This window comes from Natrix helvetica (assembly GCF_964273705.1).
Source record: "Natrix helvetica genome assembly, chromosome: Z".
NCBI classification, from domain to species: Eukaryota; Metazoa; Chordata; class Lepidosauria; order Squamata; family Natricidae; genus Natrix; species Natrix helvetica.
In genome coordinates, this window is record NC_138554.1 from 55,296,077 (window position 1) to 55,321,024 (window position 24,948).

The window sequence follows — 24,948 nt, forward strand, 5'->3', positions numbered from 1 at the left end:
ACAAGCTTGGTTTTGAGGAAAGAGCCACTAATGGTATAAAGCATTGTTTCTCAACAGTTTCTCAACTTTTAAAACATGTAGACTTCAAATTCCAGAAATTCTGGAAATTAGTCCACGTCCTAAAGTGGCTAAGGTTCAAATACCAGTATAAAGGTTGCAATAGCCGTCTCAAGATGCTGAGGTTGGATATGTATTCTAGTTGGCTCATTTTATGGGAGGACCTAACTTCCACACAGCATCCACATAAACGGTTAACAACTCTTCCTTCTTATATTGAGATAAGTTTAACTGGAATTTATGATTAATGGAATAACTTCAATTGGTTCTCTCTAGATATATCATTTTTTCAAAGATATGATTATGAAAAGTTATGACTTTTATACATCCACAACTGAGCTTTATTTTAATATTTTAATTTTGTACTATTATTAGCTTTGAGAATATAGGAACGTCTAAAGTGAAGATAAAGCTGTTTATGGGCAGGCATAATTTTCCATGTTCACTTAGATATTTAAAAGGAATCTCTGGCTTGACCCCTTCATCTTAAGTTGCCCATCAGAAATACTTCCTGGTTTAAATTAATAACCATTAAGAACTAAAATGGTCTTGACATTTAAAATTTCGTCTATTCCAGTCATGTTATGTTTTATTTATAATGCTGCCTGCTTTCCCTCCATTTCTGATTGCATCTCTATGGGAAAATTTCCCTCAAATATTCAAGTATATTGTTCTACAGACAAGGTATACTGTGGTTCTGACAAAATAAAAATTCGGCAGCAAAAACCTACAGAAACTTCTTTGCTACTATTTTGCCATTCTCTGAATTTTTTGCAGCCCAGAGAGTATGCCTATATCAGACATCGTATCTCTTTTATACCCTTGTTCAGAATGTTACTTTCTTAAGTTTGAACAGTAGGTGCTGGCATTTGGGGGTAAATAGGAAGGACTTAAGTGTTACATCCCAAGCCTTTGAGTACCTCCATATTAATTTGTAGAGAATAAAGAGAATGTAAATACAACTTTCTTTTTAACACAAAAATATGCAAATAGGTAACAAACATACAAAGGCAAGCAATATATACCAATATATACATATAAAGCTTTTTTATTTTCCCTTGATCGACTTTCTTTTTCACATCAGTGATGAATTGGTGGGAGCCGTCTGATTATGAGGAGTCAGGAAGACACTCTTGGCACCGAATGTTCACACAGTATAATTTGTTTTTATATAAACTACTGATTTGCATTTTAAGCAAACTCATATAGAAATAAATATTTGATAACTTTTCTTTCAACTTGGTAGAAATATTTCCTTCAAATGTAAAGATATGCAAAACATAATTGAATTTGAAAGAGAAACAAGTACCCATCCATTTCTTACAAGACTTGTTAAAAATAGCTCACTGGATAGCTTCTGTACCAAATTTCAAACCATTGGAAAATATTTATAATGGCAAAAATACAATGACTTGCTTCCTGGTCATGAAGCCTGGAAAAGACAGTTGCAAATATATTTGTACATGTATTATTTATTTATTGCGTGTTTTTAAAATTTATTTTAAACAAGCACTTTTTTGTCCTGGAGTTTCCCATCTGCTATGAATGGTTTGAAGGAGAGCCCCAGTGGGGAGGCAGGTGACGGTGATAAATGAAGCTGGGAGCTGAGAGATTCGTACACGTCTGGGAAGAAGAAGCAAGTATGCAGCAAGGGAAAGAGGTAGGAAAGCTAGCAGGACACTGGAAAGCTACCATATACAAATGGGGATGAAATGACCAAATTAAGCTATGTTTATTCAATCTTGAAAGACAACACAGTTACAGCTAAATGAAAAAGATTTTATTAAATCAGACTTGAAAAAAGTCACAGTAGTTTAATGCACTTAATAATTACTTTAAGTGCATGCTGTACACTACCAACCCAAACGGATTGTTCTTCCAATTTTATAAATAAAAATTAACATATTTACATTGAAAAAGGCATTATTAAACAGTAACATTTTAGCTGAGAAATGTGTAAGACTTGATTACTACATTTTTTTAATATCAATATTATATTAGGCATATATTCCTGAAATTACAAAAAGAAAAAAAAGCCTCATTTGGTTCTGGCATAGTTCAAAATTATCCAACGCAGCATTTTGTTTTGTTTAATCAACATATCTTTCATTCAATCTAAACATTTTCTTCTTAATTTCTCTGAAAAGAAGCCTATCACACTATTGCTCTAAACCTGGCAACTGACAGTAAAACAATTTTCACTTTGTATGTTACCAGGAACAAAACAGAATTTACTCTTCTAGCATCCTTTTGGATCATCTTCATTTTTTTAATATAAAGGAATCAAGGCTTATGTATTGGTATTAGAAGGCATTGTTTCTATAAAAATACAGAATTTAGTTTTATTTACATAAGCATCATTTGTACAAGATTCAAATGCAAAATAATGGACTGTAATTAAATCAGGCCAGGTTTTGAAGTGAAAATCATTCACTTGCAAAAGACTGAAAGCATTCAGTTCTTAGTTTCATTTGGTAATAGTGTTGTGCATGAATCAGATAACAAAAAATGAAGCTTAGAATATGAATATTGCAGGAATGCTTTAAATGGTCATTTAAATTCTTTTGCAAGGTTCCTGTAATTGTGTCAAATTATTTACTCAGCTATCTTGAATGCTTGACTCCAGATGAACTTATGGTCCGGGATCGTTGCCTAAGCACTGGTTTTAAAAGGAATTCCAAATCTTCAAAGAGAGGATTTTCAATAATTTCTGCAGCCTCTGGTCTTTCTGTGGGACTTGGCGAGAGCATGTGCTTTACCATTTTATGCTAAAACATTAAAAACAATATTATTTCAGATGGTGAAACGTTTTCAATTGATATCGTTATCTAACTGCTGTTCCCTTATAACAAAGTAAATAGCCTTTCCAGGCAATGACAAAACAAATTTCTGCACAATATGCTAGCATTAGACAGCAAATTTGCATTGCATTATCTGTATCAGTTTAGATGGCAAGAAAGCAAGAAGACCCCCCAAATACAATATTTCAAGTATTTGTGTCTTAATAAACAATCAGTACAAAGACACAAGCACATACAATAGCAGAGTTGGAAGGGACATTGGAAGTCTTCTAGTCCAACCCGCTGCCTAGGCAGGAAACCCTATACCGTTCCAAACAAATGGCTATCCAACATCTTCTTAAAGACTTCCAGTGTTGGGGCATTCACAACTTCTGGAGGCAAGCTGTTCCACTGATTAATTGTTCTAACTGTCAGGAAATTTCTCCTTGTTCTAAGTTGCTTCTCTCCTTGATTAGTTTCCACCCATTGCTTCTTGTTCTACCCTCAGGTGCCTTGGAAAATAGTTTGACTCCCTCTTCTTTGTGGCAACCTGTGAGATATTGGAACACTGCTATCATGTCTCCCCTAGTCCTTCTTTTCATTAAACTAGACATACCCAGTTCCTGCAACTGTTCTTCATGTTTCAGTCTCCAGTCCCCTAATCATCTTTGTTGCTCTTCTCTGCACTCTTTCTAGAGCCTCCACATCTTTTCTACATCGTGGCGATCAAAACTGAATGCAGTATTCCAAGTGTGGCCTTACCAAGGCAATATAAAGTGGTATTAACACTTCACATGATCTTGATTCACGCAGCCTAGAACTGTGTTGGCTTTTTTGGCAGCTGCTACACACTGCTGGCTCATATTTAAATGGTTGTCCACTAGAACTCCCAAGAGCCCCCCCAGTTACTAATATTGAGGAAGGTACCATCTATACTGTACCTGTGCATTTCGTTTTTCTTGCCTAAATGTAGAACCTTACTCTTTTCACCACTGAATTTCATTTTATTAGACAGTGCCCAATGTTCAAATTTGTCAAGATCCTTCTGTATCTTAAGCCTATCTTATGGAGTGTTGGTTGTTCCTGCCAGCTTGGTGTCATCTGCAAATCTGATGAGTTCCTCATTTATTCCCTCATCCAAATCATTGATAAAGATGTTGAAAAGTACTGGCCTAAAACAGCCTTGGGGTATACTCCATTGCATACTTCCCTCCATGTAGATGCAGTTCCATTGAGAACTACACGTTGAGTGCGGTTGGTCAGCCAGTTACGAATCCATCTGGTGGTGATGCTGTCCAACCCACATTCTTCTACTTTATCTAGTAGCAGGTTATGGTTTACCTTATCAAATGCCTTATTCAAGTCCAAGTAAACTATATCGACAGCATTCCTCTGGTCCACTAATTTTGTCACTTTGTCAAATAATACAATAAGATTAGTCTGGCATGATTTGTTTTTGACAAACCTATGTTGGTTTAGGCGATTACTTCGTTGCTTGATTATCTTTTCCAGAATTTTTCCTGGTATTGAGGTTAGACTGATAGCTCTGTAGTTTCCTGGATCTATTTTTTTCCTTTTTTGAAGATGGGAACATCAGTTCTTTTCCAGTCCTCTGGCAGTTCCCCGGTGCTCCAGGATCTCTGAAAGATATAGTTCAGTGGCTCTGAGATCTCATCTGCCAGTCCTTCAGAACCCTGGGGTGTAATCCGTCTGGTCCTGGTGATTTGAACTCGTCTAGGGTAGACAGGTGCTCACTTACCATTTTCTTCCCTATTTCAATTTGTGTTCCTAATCTGATTTTTGTGGTGCTGTTTTTGATAGGTTGGGACTTTTTTATCCCTTTGTGTAAAGACAGATGCAAAAAATGAATCAAATAGTTCTGTTTTCTCCCTGTTGCTTGTCACCTTCTTGCCACTTTCTCCCAGCAATGGACCAATTGTTTCCTTAACCTTTTTCTTGTTTTTAACATGTTGGAAGAAGCTTTTTTTGTTATTTTTTACTTTTGTGGCAAGCCTTTCTTCATTGTGAGCCTTAGCTTTCCTTACTTCATCTTTACAGGCTCAGGCTATTTGCTGATATTCTGCCTTAGTTATGTCCCCATCTTTCACCTTTTTATACTTAAACTTTTTTGTCTTTCAATTTGTCAGATAGTTCTTTATGCAGCCATGATGGTTTCTTTTGGGAGCTGTTATTTTACTTCTTCATTGGTATTATGCTAGACTGAGCTTTTGTAATTTCATTTTTCAAAATTTCCCAAGCTTCTTGAGTTCTTTTCCCCTTGAGGATTCTCATCCATGGAATTCTTCCCAAGCTCTAAGTTTATTGAAATTATCTCTCTTAAAATCCAAGACTATAGTTTGACTTTGTTCTACTACTTGTGTTTGCATAATGTTGAATTCCAATATTGCATGGCCACTTGCCTCCAGAGTTCCTATGGCTTCAACACATTCTATTATTTCCTCTCTGTTAGTGAGAATTAAGTCTAATATGGCTTGTTCCCTTCTCTACTTTTTGGGAAACAAAGTTGTCTGCTAGGTTCGTTAGGAATCTGTTGGATCTTCTTCTTGGTGCAGAGTTTGTTTTCCAGTTGATGTCAGGGCAGTTAAAATCCCCCATTACTATAGTGGTGTGCTTCCTACATACCTTAGTGAGCTGACTAGCAAAAAGTTCATCTACTTCCTCTGCTTGGTTGGGTGGCCTGTGGTATAGACCTATGAAAATGCCCCCCCCCAACCTTTAATATTGACCCAAATGCATTCAAGATAGTTCTCATCATTGTTGTGCTCTATTTCTGTGGAGAGGTAATTATTTCTTATATATAGTGCAACTCCACCTCCTCTTATTTAGTCTATTTCTTTTAAATAATTTAAAACCTTCTAGCTGTATGTTCCATTTGTGGGTTTCATCCTACCAAGTTTCTGTAATGGCAACATATTGCAGTGGAAGGCAGTGTGACTTTATTCTAAGGTCTATATAGCTGGCTAATTGGCTTTAGATAGGAAAGTGTGCAAAGATAATTTGCGCTGTTTAAACTAAGCTTAGAAACAAGTTCAAATTATAAACTTTTTTTGGGTGAACAGACTGAATTTCTCCTCTCTAGAATGATAAAACTGTCACCAACTGTTCCTAGAAAAGTAGAATTTGGGGGTGTGTTTTTTTTCAAATGAAGTCTCACAATGACATCAAGTATGCATTCATTATCTCTTGGATCCAACAACTCAAATTTAATTTCCTCAGTTAATGATTTAAGTCATGAAGAACAAGATCAAGCATAACAGATTAATAGTACAATTTACCAAGCAGGCTTATGATTTTTAATAAAAAAATAAATGCAGTTTGTCCTAATAAAATCCCAAAGCTTAAGCATACATCTAAGCTGAAAATTTAAATTCCTATATACCTCCTGTGCATATTCCTTAATGAACAGTGGTGGGAAAGTCAAATTTCTTACTTCACTTAAAATCTGTAAAAACATTTTAAAAGAAAAAGTTATTTGTGTTGACATAAATTACACATGCTTCAGCTCCAAGTCCTAAAGAGGACAATATTTTCTTTTTATGAGTGTATACTGAAATTTCATAATCAGTGCATTTTAATTTAGTTGTAATATCACAAAATTATATTAATGACCCTTCTTTGTAATTTAATTCATATCTACTTCTTTTAGATTACAGAAACATTTTATTACAAGTTTTTATTCTTGTGCAAGTGCCTATCCTGATACTGTTGAGTCCAATACATTATTTCCATTCACTCAGTAATTATATTTATATAAGCTTTCAGAAATCTTTATCTTGACATACAACCCCCCCCAATCATACATAAAAAACAATATAAAAACCACCCCCAATTTCTGATCATGTACTTATTTGACAAGGCATTGTTTTACAAATATATTCCTGATCTTTTTAAGCTAATAGCTCCTCAGTAGGAATTATAGAATCATATCTAATATAATAATTATTATTCTTTGTTTATACAATTTTTGCACCTAATGGTAAATTAATAATTTTCAGTTTATTGCTAAAGTGTAATTCATTTTCTTCCAAGAATATTTTCAGAAGAGCATACCTACCCTGACTCTCTCCATTTGAGTGCTGAAAGGGTAAAGAAGCTCAAACAAGATCAATCCTAAGGAAAATATATCGACTTTGTGTGAATAAGCATTTCCATAAATCTGTAAAATTTAAAATAAGAAGCAACCATCAAAAATTGAACCATCAGGCTAAATTTTTATTTTCCACTAATATTTCTGCCCAAAATCTTAATATTTAACCAAAGTGAGAGAGTATTTGTATCAAATAAGGTCAAATAAATTCATTTTAATAAATATTCTTAACAGTTAAATAGCAAGATATTTGGAATATAGATATCAAAACTAAATGAAATCTCATGAACAAGCTAACAATGTCCCAAATAATCAAGAGTAGATACTGTGTGTGTTTATAGAATTATACATTTAACTCATAATAGTAAACATATATGTTTCATTTAAATGTTCTAGAGTTGTGGGATATTCATTTCACTCATTTATGTTCTTCTAAAACCCTTATCAATAAAACAATGACTTTTCTAGAATTTCAAAAATGTTAGCTAATAGAAGTGTAAACAATATTCAGTTGCACAAAAACAATAGGGAATCATTAATATACTGGAGGAAAAATAGGGTAGGATTTGGCGGTGAAGATGAAATTGAGTGTCTGGAAAGATCTAGCAGATTGGCATGCTGAACAAGAACTCCCATACTGCAGGATTGATTTTTGTATGTTACATGCTATACATTCAATGCCATCTAAAACACTTTTCAGTCTAAGTATCAAAATATTGATGTTATTTTTACAATGTACTGGAGTAAAAATAAAACCCACAAAACTACAATAAATGTCATTTAAATCCTGCAAACACAAAGCTATTTAGCAATTAAAACATATGATCTATTCCTCTGAATAAGGTATTCCTTATTACTACTTTCTTCAGTCAGAAAATATTATTTGTTGATGGGACAAAATTCAAAACGGGGAACTTTTCTGACTCATACTTGATATATACTCAATAATTGTGCCAACATTTATTATTTAATTTATGAAATAGCATTATGAGAATCATGTAAATTAGATTAAAAACATACCTGTTCTGGACTCATATAGAGTTTGGTCCCAACTTGCCCTGTGTGTCTGTCGTAAGCTGGAATTGGTGCTAAAACAGATTCTTCCTCCTCATCATGGTCCATTGCAGTTACTAGGCCAAAATCTCCAACTTTTACTATATTATCCATTGTAAAAAAAATGTTGGAAGGCTGTATAGAAACAAGTGAACATAAAGAAAATTACAATAAAGGCATTAATCTGATATACTCTGTATCATATAAAATTGTATCATTACATTTTCTAATCTTGTGGAAGAAATATTTCTTTCCTTCCGAAGTGTAAAACATACATGTACATTTGAAAACTAACTTGAGGAATCAATTGTACTCCAAAATAAAATAAGATATGGCAGCATATTTACAAAATAATAAACAGGCCACCAGCTAATAGTAATAGTAAGCAGTGCCTACATAAAACTATCCTTATATTCCTAATCTTTCTGTGTGGTATTTGTCTGAAATTTAAAAAAAATTATTTCATCAATGAAATTCAGGTAGGTTTCAATTAGTGTGGTTAATGAATCCCATGAAGTGGATGCATTATATGAAATTGCATATTCAAAGTCATATTTCTATGGAAATATGTTCAATAGAAATAGACCATGACATATATTTATATGTATATTAATCAAATATTAAGCAAAGGATGAAGATAATATCCTTATAATTAAAATTTATGGTTAATTAGGTAACAATGATGTTATGTAAAGTAAAAAAATCTACCATAGATTCAGACATTCCAAAATCACATTGAATGGTTAGCAATATCTAAACCTCAAAACTGCAAGTATGCCTGCTAGCCTCAATTGTGCATGTGCTAAACCCATAACTGTATTTTGGATTGCATTAAATGTGACTTCTCAAACTTACATTTCACAATATCACATTATTAGAATTCTCATTAATTGTGATGTACAACATATAAATCACCAACAAAAATATATAAAGTTATTATGTAATTTAAAAAATACATATGTTATATATTATAGTATCTTTCCACATGTAAATTTATCCATTTTGTTGAACTCCAGGGTTGACAGACTCAAAGATCTTGATAAAATTGCAAATTCCATATTTCAGGAAAACAATTTAACTTCATATTTTTCTTGTTAGTTGCGAAGTCGTGTCAGACCCATCGCAAGCCCATGGACAATGTTCCTCCAGGCCTAACTTCATATTTACAGATTCATAAATATTTCTAAAACAGTATTAACATATGATATGACTTCAAACCAAATGAAACAATGTCTTGACCAAACATATAAATTAAAGAGCTCTGAAATTTCCTACAAACACTAGGACACAGGGGAAAAACCATGGCCAGGGTTTTTTAAACATACTCTGAGGGGGTCCAATAAAATAACATTTTTAGACTAACTTTGTTCCTGAGTTATAAGAAAGATATTTTTCCTATTACATAAAATCTGGATCACCAGATTTTCAGGAATGGATATTACAATTCTTTTGTTCCACAGTTCAGACATGAAAATAATGTTAATCTTCAGTTATGAATTTTATAGAAAACTGAATTGTTGGTTTCACTTCAAGTGTTGTATTTTTTAAAGATTCTAATATTTCTGGTAACTGAGAAGCTGGACTATAATCTTTTGTGGTACAAGTTTCAATTGTATATCTTATGAAGTAGAAACATACTTGAAATATAGAATCTTTAAAACTTCCTTTAAATACCTTTAAGGAATATTCCTGAATATTTTTCTTTGGTCCACATATTCCCATAGAACATCCATCCTACTATATACAATTTGGGCTATTCCACAATGTACATTTGTCATAGGATTCTGGATCAAAATAAATCACTTACCTATTATTAACAACCAGATATGTGTAGCAGCTTTCAGTTTATGACCAAACTAGTCATAAACTAGAAACAAGGATCCCTTAGATTCTAAGATTTATTTCTCTAAATGGGCCCAAAGAGGGCAAATAAGGGCAATATTCAGAAAAGTTCCAATTCACCAAAATTTTAGGGGTTAAAATAAAAGCCCAGTATTAAAGTTTTAATTTTTGTCCTTTTCCCTAGATTCATCAGCTAGATCATATCTGCTCTGAAGCTCATGAAAGCAGAACCAGGCCTTTTAGTCTATTTCCACATTTTGAAAAATGTATCACCTTCCAATTTGGATTTCCAAGACAGTTCTTAAGTGATGAGAACATGCTATTACAAATGGGACAATAAGGAAAAGAGAAATTGCCAGGAATGCAAGTCACTCCTGATTCCTTTGAAATTGCCTGAAATATCATCCTCTGGAAAATGTTTTGTCATCTTAACTGACAAAACATTAGAACCTAGAACGAAGGAGATGAAAAATAGCTTCAAAACACTAAAGGAAACTTGACACTAAATAAACTAAATTATTTTAAATATTTCCTCAGTGACCTCTACTCTTAACTATTAAACAAAAACTCAAGTAGCATTGTTTAATGTAACTAAAATCACAATTCACTACCAACATTACTAAATATACTGTGTACTCTTTGTGCATGTTATGGTAGCCCCTGAAATTAATATACTTTAAGGGAAGATGATTGCCCATTTGTGTATGGGACTGAGATCTGGGGGAGAGATAAGAAGGTTATTGCCTAATTAGAAGTAGTCCAAAACATCATCATTAGGAAAATCTTGGGCCCCACATTCAGGGCACCCTCAATACCTATTTTAGGATGGAGATAGGCTACCTTGCATCACCATTAGGATACATCTTGCATTGTTAGGCATTATAAGAAAGTAGAAAGCCTTCAAGAGTCCTATCTTGCCAAACTCTGTTTTCTCTGTTATACAGTTGGGATCCAATGGACCAAATTTCTGTCACCCAGTCTGCAAACAAATGTATTCCCACTTACCTTGGGGAGATTTTCTTGGAACAGATAAAATAGCAAAGAAAGATATTTTGAGAGGGATGCCACTGAGGTACTATCACCCAAATGTTTGGTATCATCATTATAAAAACACAGACACTTCTTCAGGGACCTACTTAACATAACAGTGCTTTACTGGAAGGATTTTAACATACCCTTACCTTCAAACTATGTTTTTCAAATATCTCACAAGGAGATATTTTTTTAGTAATCTCTGTCAAATAACATCTCTGTTCTTGTGGTGTTGGTCTAGCAAAGGACATTATCCATTACATCCTCTGCTGTCTCATGTTCAATGAGATTAGGGCAAAATTACTGCTAATTTAAGGGCTCCAATCTTGAAAAACTGAACTACCTTCTTGCAAACATAGTTTCAATTGTCAGCAACAAGTTACTATATTTTCTCTGCTGTAATTTAAATTTAGAAGGGAATACCGTACTTAAGTTGTTAGCTTTAGTTTGGGCTTTATTTTGCTGTAAGTTTTTTTTAAAAAATATCTAATATAAGTAGTCCTTGACTTACAACCACAATTGAGACCAGAATTTCCCTCCTTAAATGAGTCACATCAATTTTATGACTTTTTGCTTTGATTATAATCACTGCAGTTAAGTGAATCATGCCGTTTTTAAGAAAATCTGGTTTTCCCTATTGACTTTGCTTGCTAGAACCTGACTAGGAAAAGTCACAAATCATGACATGATCCCAGGATGCTGCAACCATTGTAAATACAGGTAGTACTCAACTTACAACAATTTATTTAATAACTGTTCAAAGTTACAATAGCACTGAAAAAAGTGACTTAGACTATTGTTCACACTTACGACCATTGCAGCATCCCCATGCTTACATAATCAAAATTCTGATGCTTGGAAACTGACTCATATTTATGACGTTGGAGTGTCCTGAAATCATATAATGAGCTTTTGTGACCTTCTGACAAGCGAGTCAACAGGGAATCCAAATTCACTTAAGAACCATATTATAATAAATTATAATATAATTTTACTTTATGTTCACACTGTAACTGACAAAGATTACTAATAAATGATAAATTATATAATAATAAATTGTATAATAATGTATAAGGTGTTTTCCTTGACACCCTTCTTAACATACAACAATGAAGAAATTATTCAGTGGAATATGAATGTTTTTCAAATACATACATATAATTAAATAACCTGGTCTAAAGAGATAAATAATTATATTACATTATCTGTACGAACCTTGAGATCCCGATGCATTAATCCTTTACTGTGCAGGAACTGAACAGCTTCAGCTATTTGCAGGAATATCACAAGGCACTCGGTCCTTTCTCTCTCCTCTATTGTACATCTTCGGTTCATCCAATCTTTAAGGTTTTCTTTTCTACAAAGTTGCATCTGGATATAAAGATACACTTTTGGAGTGGTAGGTAAAAGTTTTTGAACAGAGTTGTTAGAGCAGTCCAAACTTAAAGTCGTTGGTCTTGGTGGAGTAATAGATAAAGAGCTTGTTGAAGATGAGTTTCTATTATTGGACTCTCTTGTGCTTGTCGCTTTATCTTCAATATGGTTATCATGAAGCAAACTGGTAATATTACCCCCTTTATTGGAAGAATTGTCACAATCAGAGTCTTCAAAGACAATAGAAGATGACGTTCGCTCCCTCAACCTTACTACCGATTTAGCAGGAAGATAAACTTCAAAGGAATGAACAGGATCATTATCATCAACAGAACTGCCTTCCATATCACAGCTATGAATGAAATTATCTTGTGCACTTGGCAATTGGATCAAATCTCTGTTCTCGATGGCAGAAAACTCCAAAGGAGAAAACTTATTCTCTGATGAATCTGATTGATCACAATGTATTCCTACGGAAAGCAGAGTCTTCTTTTCTACAGATGTAGCAATGACTTCAATGTTTTCCTCAGTAGAAAATGGCACACTTTTAATTTTAAACGATGGCACCTCCATTGGACTGGGAGAACTGAGTGGCCAATCAATACTTTAAATATATTAAAAAAAGAGATAACATTAAAAACTTCAATTAATCTTACCATATATTGCCCACAGATAAAAAATACAAAGCTTTTTCCATGTCTATGAATTAGTGTATGCATGCTTCAAAAATGATTTGGAATGCTTTGGACCCTGCATGAGCCCAGAACCTCTTCGCTATTCATTCAAATAGTCATGACATTTTGCATCCTCCCTAACAACTTGAAAAAAGATGCCAATGCTTTAAAAATTGTTCAACAAGATGACTCCATAAAATATCAGGATATTTTAGGCTTATATAGAAGTCTAAACAATAGTATGATTGTTAGCAGTACAGGTTGAGTTGCATTTGCAAAAGTCTTGGTAATTTTTTCCAAATCATTTTCAAATTGGGCATAACCTACTAAATAATTTAAATTAAGATAATTAAATTCATCATTACTTTTTGCAACAATGTAAAGGACCTTACAAAAGAATGTTCTGAACATTTTAACAGGAACATTTCAAGATTTTTTCTAAGATAGTAATTTATTGTCAAATCTTCCTGCAGTCCTACTTACCTGAGCAGAAGGGATCATATGATGTGGACTCCTTCCTCCTTCTATGGCTTCTAGCATATTTTTTTATGACTGGGAATTTATTAATTTACTACAATAGGAAATGCTATTTAAAACTCTCTCTCATAAATTATTTCACTTATCATTTCTTAAACTAATTTGACATCTCATAACTGTTAAATGAAAGAAATAATATCGTATGGATCAATCCACTTCCAGATGCTTCCAAGCAATACTCTTTCAGCCTCTACCATTATGAAAGTGTAAGGGGTTGATAATGCAAGTGTTGGGAGTTTTTTTTAGTTTAAATAAATTTGTACAATCATAGTTATTTCTTTCCACCTTTGGAGAGAAACATCCAACAGACCCTAGAAAGGCCTAGAAATAACATACCTAAGCAATATTATTAAGCAAAAATCAAGAACACGGGTCATACTGAGAACTTCAAAAGTAAAAATGTTACTTCACAAAAAGAGTAGGGAAAGCTTGGAAACAACTTCCAGCGGGGTAGTAGGTCAGTCATAAGTAACTGAATTTAAACATGTTTGGGATAAACACATGTCTATCATTTGATAAAAATTTAAAAATAAATAAACTAAAAATAACAATAACAATAAATAAAAAACAACACCTAGGGCAGACTTGATGGACCACTAGATGTTATTCTTCTACATTTTTATGTATAAATACAATCTTTCTTACTTTGAATCATTTTTAAAATATGCAATATAGGTAGCCCTCAACTTATGACCATAATGGAGCTTGCCTGTGAGGTGCTGACAGACTGTCCTGTTCAATCACCATCTCAGCCTTCCTGATTATTAAGCGACTGCATGGGTCGCTAACTGAAGAGAGTGAAAGAGCTTCCTGATGAAGGAGGGTGAACATCTTCCCTTTGTGTGCAGAGCTAGTGTGCTGGGCCAAAGAAAGGAAGCTTGGATTCTGAGAGAGGAGTTTCCTTTCTCTAGCACAGTGTGCCAATTCCTCTCCACATCGGGAGGGTAGGGTGACTGTGTGCTGTGTTGGAAGAAAGGAAATGGCTTGCCACCTTTCCTGCTGACCTTCTGAGGAAGCCGGGAGAGTAAACTGCAAATCATGATCATATGGTCGCAAAGGGATTAGCTACCTATTGTATATATGAACAGTTGGCAGGAGCCCAGTTTGCAATTATGTGACTACGGAGGCAGTATAAGCACCGGTTGTTCCTTCAGTGCTATCATAATTTTGAACAGTGGCTGAACAAACTGTTGTTAAGTCAAGTAGCAAACCCTAATTTGAACTACTCTGAAAAAATAGCATTAAAGAGAAAATTAATGCTTAATGAAGAGGAATTGATGAGAAGATGAAATTGATGAAAAAATGAGAAATTTATCCCATTTAAATTCTTATAAATTTACCATGCTTGCATCTTTGAACAAAAGGCACATTCCTGAAAAAAAAAATCTGCGTTCTATGAATTTTGGGGTAGTTTGCTGTTCTAAAACATGTGCCAGAAATTTTATGCAATGGAAAAAACACTTCTGAAAATTCATGTAAAATTTTAACACTTTTGAAAACACAGAAAGACTAAGCAAAATGAATGTATATTTAATCTCAACTGCCAAACTATATTAGACCTATAAAGGCACAAATAGACAAATGATCTGAGTTCACTATTATATTGTGACAAAATGACATTGATCAGAAACCCAATTTTTAACACACAATCTCATTTGATCAAGAGATTATAAAGTAGCTACTAGAAGCACTAGACTAAGAAATAAAAACAGATTAATAATCTAAGCCCCACACTCATGTTATCTACAATGCAGTTCTAGAGGAATCATGTTATATAGCACAACTATCGAGGAATTTACATTATCTCTCTTTTTAGTTTCTGAGTTATTCAGTACATGTATATCCTGACTTTTATCCCTTATTGAACTTATGAAGCAATAATGGAATAATAAAGTGAGTTCCATCTAATTTCCAATCCAGGCATTACACCAGAGCCATATTTCTCAGTTTTATTGAAGTGGCTACATTATATTCTTCTGACTATATCTTGATTCATCTATAGATATTATTCTGCAAAATTTTGATTTAACAAGATTTGTAAATATTATTTCCAGAGCCCTTTAATGAATTAATGCATTTTCTAAAAACTAAAGTAAATACCTCTCATCTTTCAACCACAGCTTATCCATTCTTTCTTGCCATCTCTCAGGTGGTGCTTCTAACCAAGCATTAAAATATCGAACAATGGAAGGATGTTCAAGTTTTGCTAATGCTTTAACTTCACGCATAACCTTTTCACGTGCCAGCTCCCTAAAATTTGAGGTAATACAACAACACAAAGACAAAAGATTTATGAAGGGTAAATTGGTCAAATATTACTTTCTATAGTCTTTTCAGGTGACAAAACATATTTTCTTTAATTTCCTTACATAAGGAAATTATACATCCTATTCAGTAATTAATTGAAATAGTTTATTTTCTTAATCAACTCAACATTGTATTGGAAGAACTCCTTTTATGCATATGATTATAATTTCAGGACTGAACCCTTTTGAGTGAAAAGTTGGAGAACTCAAGCTTCTTTTTCCAGTAGTCCTCAAGTTAGATGGATTTAAAAATAATGCAATTACTTCAACATAAAATGTTTCAAACGACAACAAAAATAGTCTTGACTATAGACCACTTTGTAATATTTTTTTTAAAAAAATACAGTTTAGGAACTCACATTTATAGAAGGCTCCAAGAGAAAGTTCAGAAATTTACTGAAATTATTTATACTATAATTATTACTAAAACTAATAACACTGATTTCTTATTATATCTAATGTTACTTTTTAAATTTTGAAAACCTTCCCAGCCGTTGAATAAAATGGTTCTGAAACAATGGCAACCAATATGTGAACCTTGGTGCCATCTAGACTATGAAGGCAACCAAAAAGGTATATAATTACCTATTTGGAAGACGAATTCTTTTAATAGCATAGTTACAATCATCAACTTTGTTTCTGGCTTCAAATACTACTCCAAATCCTCCACGACCGAGACACTGAACTGGTTCAAAATCTGTCAGATACCTGCCAGAAAACACAAAAGTAAATTGATTTTTCTTGTACTTGCACATTACAATTCTCCTGTGCGCTCCTTTGAGAGTCCAAGCATGGGTTATAAATACAGTCTATTTGCCCTAGGACTAAGTAGATTTTTTTTAACCATGCCTCCTTTGCCTCATTGAGGTCAGTTTAAAAACTCAGTCTGCCCATTACGATTAATTTTGGGGAGCTCCTCAGTTCTAAGTCAGATAGATTGGACTCTCCAAATTGTGCACAGAGAATTATCTCCCTTTTTTATTTTTGTATAGATTCCTTGTTTAGGTAGATATAGATAGGCAAAAGCTGAAAAGGAAAAAAAACCTTTACCTTTGAATTGCTGAGGAAGGCTGCCGGGTATGCTGAGAGCTGCTGGTCGCAAGCAGAGTGAGGAATGGTGGAGTTGCTTGTCCAGCAGCTGCCGGCGAGCAAGGGGGCGGTGGGAGGTTTCCCGTCCGTTTTCTCCCAGCCTCTGTTGTTAATAGTGCCGCCTGGAGCGCTTTGAAGGCTCCGGCAGTTTCTTCTCAGCCCGGCAAGCGCGGTGGCCATTTTAAAGTGTTCCGCACGCTTTTTCAGGGTTGCTAACTGTCATCTTGAGCTCGGAAAGCGGCAGTGCGTGGCAGCAGCCATTTTAAAGTGACATTTTTGCTCAGATCGTCGTTTGGAGCCGCTTGAAGATCTGCGGAGTTGTGCTCAAGCCCCTCAGCTGCAGATTGCCGCCGGGGAGCGTTTGGCCTTGTCTGGGGCGCCAGCAGGTCTGCCTCTCTGCATCGAGCACTCAAGGACCTTGAGGGTGGCCTGAGGAGGTTTTTGGCCAACGGGCCTTTCTCCTCTCCGATTGTGATGTGCAAGTGTTCCGTAGCCGGCTGGCTACGTGCCTGGTGCCTGTCTACTGCTGCAATCCAATTTCTGCTTCAAGCAATGACTTCAAGACTTCTGCAGATCACCATGGCAGATGGAGGTTTGGAGGTGCTGGCAGGGCCCTCTTCAAAATGCAGTAGGCCAGATCCTCCACCCAAGGAAGGGAAGGGAGGAAAGGGCACCACAAGAAAGGCCTCCCCGGGACCCTCAGGGAACAAGGACAAACCCAGGGAGGGAACCCGGAAGCATAAGTCTGTGAAGCACAGACACCAGCAGGCCCAGAGGCAGAGCAAATCCCCTGAGCGGATGGACTCATTCCCTTGTCCACCCTCAGGCCAAATAGAAGAGATGGAACCTGGTTCACCTCAAGAGAACAGATCTCCCGGAGATGATTTCCGGCAGTCGAAGGCGACGGATGCGTGCGTCCGCCTTTCCACTGTTTCGGTGGGCTCCCCTGAAGTCTAGGGGGAGCACAGGGTGCCTTGGAGGGGCGCCCTGCCGTAGGGGCGGCTTGCTGGGACCCCCTGGAACGGCGGCGGCCGCGGGGGGGGGTCTCATCTTTGCCCCAGGAGCCAGAAAGCGTAGGGGGTGCGCGGAATGCCACTGCGTGCTTTCGCCGAACGGAGCCTGGAAGGAAATGATCAATTTGAAAGATACAGCTGAAGTGTGGTGAGGTGAGGGGTCTCCCCAGGTCTTTTACTGTTTTATTCTATTGACTGATCTGCAGGGGTTTTTTTTGAGACTTTGTTTCAACCTTTGGAGGAGTTAAGATTGGAGGAGGGGGGGGGAATTTCCACCCCCCTTGGAAAAGCAGCACTTGGAAAATCTCTCCCTTTTATGGGAGAAAGTTTAAAATCTACTTTCACTTCCCTTAAATAATGGGGGAAATTGTTCTTTTTTGACTACAACTGCGAGAGAAAGGATGGTTGAACGGATTCTTCTCTAAACTATGTGTGGGAACTTTGATCTTGTTGTTTCCTGACCACCTGTACTGGCTGAGCCAAGATGGCCAACTTCCTCTTTCTTCTTTGTCTTTATGAATGAGACTCCTCCCTTGGAAAACTTTATGGCTTTGAACTAATTTCCACCCCAAAGATCTCCAGGAGCCTCTTCAAATACGTTTTTTCCCTGGATTTGGAATATCTTGACCCACCTATCTGTTCTAGTTTTGTACCTACCCGCAGAGAGGTGTCAAGATAGGAACTCCTTTGGAACACAGGGTAGGCAACAACAGCATTCCTTTTGGAAGCCATTTCGTGGTGGTTCCAACTTCCGCCAATTCAGACGCAGCAAGTGACTATCAGTGCGTGCCTCCCCTAGGTGGCCGGCTTCAATTTTATGCCGACAAATGGGAGGAAATTATCACAGACTCGTGGGTTCTCAACACAATAAGGAGGGGGCCTAGTATTAGAATTTCTGTCGTTTCCCCAATGGACCTTCATTCGCTGTCCAATTCCCAAGAATCCCCTAATGCAGGCAGAGATTCGTCACCTTCTCCAAATAAGGGCCATAGAACCAGTACTGACGGATCAGGAAAAGCAGGGATTCTATTCCATTCTTTTCCTGGTCCCGAAAAGCTCAGGGGGGTCGAGGGCCATCTTGGACTTGAAGCGCCTGAATCAACATCTGACCTACAAGTGCTTCAAGATGCAGTCCCTCCAGTCCATCCTGGACTGCCTAAGGCGAGGAGACCTGCTCACCTCCATAGACTTAAAAGAAGCTTACCTGCACGTTCCCATTCATGTGTCGCACAGGAGGTTCCTGCGGTTCCACTACGACGGGAGGCATTACCAGTACAGGGCTCTGCCCTTCGGCCTCTCGTCAGCACCCAGGACCTTCACAAAGCTTATGGAGGCAGTGGCAGCTCACCTCCGGTCCCGTCCGATTTGACTGGAATGCTACCTGGATGACATCATCATTCAGTCCTTGAGCCATGACCAAACCCTGCGGGATGTTCAAGTGACCCTACGGACCTTGCAACAGCATGGCTTCTCAGAGAACCGGAAGAAGAGCCATCTCGAGATGACCACACGAATTCAGCAATTAGGCACCATCGTAGACTCGGTCTCTTGTCAGGGGTTTCTATCTCCAGACCGTCTGCGCAACCTCAGGACCAGAGGTCATCAATGCCGGCAGCTCAGGGCCGATCATCAAACTCTCGCAGCTCCTCCGCATCATGATCTCATGCCTAAAGGTAGTTCCCTGGGCACGTCTTTATGCCAGGGAACTACAATGTTTCCTTCTGCCGATGCACTTGAGGGGGAGCTCCAGAGGAACCAGAACCTTGACAAGGTCATCAAGACTATTCAAGCGTCCAGAAGGCCATCCACCACATGAATATATGATGCGACATGGGTCGCCTTTTCAACCTGGTGCCAAGAGCGTGGTATCAGAGACATTTCAGCCTCCATACTGCAACTGCTAGACTTCCTTCAGGATGGTTTGGACAAAGGACTGGCGCCGAACACCCTTTGCCGTCAGGTCGCTGCTTTGTCCACTATCCTTGCTAGAGGTTCATCCCGATCCCTGAGCCAACACCCTCAGGTCAAGAGTTTCCTGAAGAGCGCGGCCAATATCTTCCTCAGACTATACAGAGATATCCTTCTTGGAATCTGCCGTTTGTTCTGCGAGCCCTGATGAGTGTGCCATTTGAGCCGATTCAGACTGCCAGTCTTTGCCATTTGACTCTTAAGACTGCCTTTCTAGTTGCGATTATGTCTGTTAGAAGGGTCTCAGACCTTGCAGCTCTCTGTCAGGGAGGAACTCTGTATAATACATACTGATCGGGTCATTTTGAGACTCGACTCCACCTTTATCCCCCAGGTGAACACTCACTTCCACAGAGCCCAGGAAGTGATTCTCCCTAACTGTTGTCCCAGACCTAAGCATCCCAGGGAGCGTACTTGGCATAACTTAAGACACTAGGCGAGCTGTTCGCATATATGTTAGGAGGACTAAGGAATTTAGACACTCCGAGTCATTTTTGGTGTAATTTCAGCCTGGATCGCTGGGCCGCAAGGCCTCAACTTCAACCATTGGACGTTGGCTGCTGGCCTGCATCAAGATGGCCTATGAACATCAGGGCAGAGCCGTGCCAGGTCAGGTGACGGCACTCCCCACAAGGAGTGTTGCCACTACAGCAGCGTGGGCGACCCAAGCATCCATCATTGACGTTTGCAGAGCAGCTATGTGGGCGTCCCCCACTGCATTCCTTAGAAATTACAAAATTGACACCTTTGCCTCAGCCTCAGCCTCCTTTGGAAGATGTGTTTTGCAGAAAGTTGCCTCGGCTCAGGACAATCTGGACACAAACTCTTCCCATCCTGGGACACAATAGCTTAGGTATGTCCCATGCTTGGACTCTCCAAGCAGCGCACAGGAGAATGACCGTTGGCTTACCTGAACGGTTGTTCTCTGGGCACTGCGGGAGTCAAACCCTGCCCAGGGTTTAGCTAGGTGTCCAAGACTTTTTGTCACCGTTAGAATCCTGTAAGGCGTCCTGCAGTGGATAAGACCTTTGTTTTTAAACTGACCTCAATGAGGCAAAGGAGGCGTGGTTAAAGAAAAATCTACTCAGTCCTAGGACAGATAGACTGTATTTAACCCATGCTTGGACTCTACCGCAGCTTACTGTTCAGGTAAGCCAACTGTCATTTTAACATAGGCTTTTATTTGATGATTTACATATTTGAGTTGTTAGTTGTCTGGTCATTGTATGTGAACATTCAGAATAATGACTTGCCAATAATTGGAGAACTGCTTGACTTCTACATTTGCTACTGAAGAAAGCAAGCCACTCCTTGATCAACAATGCAGGTTAAAGAAGCCTGGACTGTATTGTTTCTTACACTTTCAGTTCAACAGAATATCAGTGATCTCTTAATGTGTGCTAGACATGAAGTTTGTATTGTGGATTGACAGATGAGTCAGTATAGAAGCTCTGGCTACCAGTAATGATAAGCATGAAAGCACAAGCCTTTTATAAAGCTGCTAATGGTTTTTTTGTTGTTGTTTCTTAGCAATCTTTATATGTTTATTTTTAAAACTGTTTCATATTTTATTTGAAATTTCATTAATAAATGTAAGGAAACATAAAATTAATCATTTGCATGTAAAACCCTGAAATATAATATTTTCAATATTATCTTAACATAATACTTTCTTCCATTTAAAGTTATTTTTGAAGGGTAAGAAAATGCATCACAGAAAACCATACAATAACCATATCAATAATGCATTATTGAAATAGCAGTTGCCTCTAAAGGTTTTATAATCCCACACCCAGCAATTTATCTGACATTAACAAGCATACTCAAACTTTTCACTTCTTTTCCTTGCAACCAAAGCTTCTCTTATTCCTCTTCTAAAAAGCAGCAATTAAGAGGCAACTTATTGAAAGGAGGTGAAGATACTATATATTCAAGAAAAATGAATTTGGAAATAATGTTAGTACAATACTCCTCCAATATCAAATGTACCCACTACATTTAACACAAACTGAAGCAAATTAACTAACATATTTATTTTTCAAAGGCTACTGCAATGAATGCATTTTGTCAAAGAATAATGACTACTTTTACCTTGATACATATCCAGAATTCTTAAGGTCATCTCTGCTGTTGTCTTTGGTTTGTTCATTTTTATTCTCTGTCTGACACTGAGTTTCAGACTCCTTCCGCTGCTGATAAACAAAAAATAAATAAAAATAAAGTCAATTAAACTGAAATGTTAATTGGAAATATTATCTAATTTCAGATGTGCATTTTGGATTTCTAAAGATATTACAAAAAACATCACAGATTCCACCACCCGCTCAATCTGAGTAGAGAGAATGACTGTGGAAGATTTCCTCTCAAAGGGAAGAGTCTCAAAATGGGCATGTATATTTATTAGAGTCCTTCAAAACTGAACAGCTTATACATTTCACAAATAAATATTTTCAGCTACTCTGACGTGAATTTAAAAAGTGACAGTTTCAAAACTAAACTTTAAAATATTTTTTTCAATGTCTGGCATTGGATGTGTAATGGTATCACATAATATCCTTCATAATATCCAATCATATGGTGTGATTATGTGAAAACATGGTATAAAATATAGAATATGATTTAAATATATTAATTAATTTAGAAATCTTGTTTATAATTCTAAATGTTACTTTTACTGCACTAAAAGATGAAGCAGACAATATCACACCTGATTTGAAATAACTTTTAATTATTTTACTACTAAGTTCTCCATAAAGGAAATATGTGTACTTTCACTTCTAGAATACTATACTTACCCGGTTATAAGCATCTGGATGGAAAAGCCTGCGCACAATGAAAGTTGTGGCTATAATACAGAATAAAATGGTACTAGCAATTTCTTTCCACCAGTGCAGAAGTAGAACTGGATCTTTCTTTCGGATGATCTTTGAATTCACATTGTCAGAAAATCTAACAGTTATCTGTGTGCTTCGTCTATGTCTCTCTCGTGTGTAGTATGGTAAAAAATAGCCATTATCTATAATTAAAACAGTGAATATTATTAAATATTTTCTAAAACCCACTTAAATCATATCTTTATTGCCACACTCTGGGGTATCCCAACATAGTCACACTCTGAGGTACTCCAACATAGTACTCAGGCTTGAATGTGGGATGTCCAAAACTGAACACAGGACATAGCGATTATTGGAGATATAGTAAAGATGAGATTTTTTCCCCTCCAGGGTTGCTATAGTTAGTTCTGCATTATGACAGTTACCATTCATTATGAACAAAACGGTTGAACAGAAATTGAGAACATTTAGGATGCCAGCCAATTCCTTTTTAACTGTGAACTATATCTATGATGAAAAAATGGTGCTACAAAGATGAAACAACATCAACTATTGGGGCCAGGGGAGGATCTTCTGACTCAGTGTCCTACTAACCACATAAGAGTGACAACAGTTTGGCAGTTCTAAATCTGAAACTATAAGTTTCATGATGGAATGAGCTCCTGTAAATTTGTCCAAGTTCCTGCCAGCATTAAGTTCTAATGCATTCTACAAATGCAAGTAGATAAAACAGGTACCACTTCAGTGGAAAAATACCGGGGACATGAAAAGGGCTCCTTTGGGCATCCCATAGGCAACAGTCATGTCACTAGCTAATCAGGTGCCTTGGTGGATGCTTCTGACACCAATGTAGTAGTAGTGGTATCAAATATCAGCATGAAGGCAGTTCATTCTCCCAGATCTCTAGACGTATGCTAGAAATAACTTCAAGAGAACCTGCAAGACATCTGTACACCCTCATTTTCTCTAAATTGAAGAAAATACTTTTCAAGTATAAGCACATCCTCCTCCCATCCACACTAACATTTTTCTATTTCAACATATTTGTATCTTGTCTTCTCTATTGCAACTTTTATAAGGATCTTTGAAAGGATAACAATTTTACCTCAGCTTCCCATGGGCTACATGGAAATACTTTTGTAGCAGTTCAAATGAGACAATATTTTACATGAAATATAACTGCCAACCCTTTCTCTCTCCTTTTCATTTAACTATCTGATTTTAGTGGGTTTAAATTGTACTGCTAATATTTGATTGTACATTAAAAAAATAGTTTTCTTACATTCGCAAATCTTGTTAAAAAATAAACTAGTTTCTTCAAAATGCTTTAGGAATACTGAGTAAGGTTTTAAGACTACTTATTTTACTTCTGTCTTCCCTTTATGTCATGAGAACCCAGCTGGGAAGATGATAGCCAAATCTGAATCCACACTATTTATCAAGTACAATATTACAAAATCCATGTTGTGTGACTCTAAGAGGGGTTCTCTTTGATTAAAACTTGCTGTTATAAACAATGAGTAGGAAGTGCAAATGTAGTAAATATCGTTGCTACAAATCTGGATCTTTTAAAGATTACCTCAGAAAGGGCTGTTTCTTAGATAATTAATTTTTTTAAAAAAACCTTTACTATTTTTTTCTGCCAATGCCTCTTCCTCTTGCTTCATATCCATCTAGGTTTTTTTTTTAAAAAAAATCTCTATTTCTCAGTAAACTATCCATTTGTCTTTCTCCATCAAAATCTTATTGTCCTCTTTTTACTATTTCTTTTGGAATATAGCTGGGAAGCATGTATGATTTACATATTACACCTGCTCACTTCTGTATAATTATGGTTTGTATGTGAGAAAGATGACTGTTATATATAGATAGGTCAATTAATTCTGTAAATGGAGTGCCTTATTTTATATAATTAATTTGGTTGATAAACCAAATTATCAACAGGTGCAGAGCCATATTTGGTGGTACGCCAACCATCAGCTCCAGCGTGCATGCGTGCGTGCGCCAGCCAGCTGATTTTTTGTCCTCTCCAGGCTTCAGGCTTCCTTAAAGCCTGGGGAGGGTGAAAACGGCTTCCTCCAGCCCCCGGGAAACAGATTGTTTCTGAACTTCTGGTTGGCCCGTGGCGGCGTTTTTCACCCCTCCCAGCCTCCGGAGGCTTTCCTAAAGCCTGGGGAGGGCGAAAACCCCTGCCCCCCCCGGAAGTTGGAAACAGATCGTTTCCGAACTTCTGGCTGGCCCATTGGGGCAATTTTACACCCTCCCTAGGCTCCAGAGGCTT

The 24,948-nt window shown here is 36.8% G+C and overlaps 1 protein-coding gene across 1 annotated transcript in view; it reads right to left on the reverse strand.

The window, feature by feature from the left end:
* Positions 1-1,765: 1,765 nt before the first annotated feature.
* The window catches only part of EIF2AK3 (eukaryotic translation initiation factor 2 alpha kinase 3), a 45,378-nt gene continuing 22,195 nt past the window's right edge, over positions 1,766-24,948 (reverse strand). The window contains exons 9-17 of the mRNA XM_081931871.1: positions 22,629-22,849; positions 21,925-22,025; positions 16,349-16,471; positions 15,558-15,707; positions 12,088-12,850; positions 7,966-8,133; positions 6,913-7,014; positions 6,238-6,300; positions 1,766-2,825 (exon numbers count right to left, since the gene is read on the reverse strand). Coding sequence (XP_081787997.1) covers positions 2,661-2,825; positions 6,238-6,300; positions 6,913-7,014; positions 7,966-8,133; positions 12,088-12,850; positions 15,558-15,707; positions 16,349-16,471; positions 21,925-22,025; positions 22,629-22,849 — 1,856 coding nt within the window. The 3' untranslated portion in view covers positions 1,766-2,660. The remainder of the gene's footprint in view (positions 2,826-6,237; positions 6,301-6,912; positions 7,015-7,965; positions 8,134-12,087; positions 12,851-15,557; positions 15,708-16,348; positions 16,472-21,924; positions 22,026-22,628; positions 22,850-24,948) is intronic.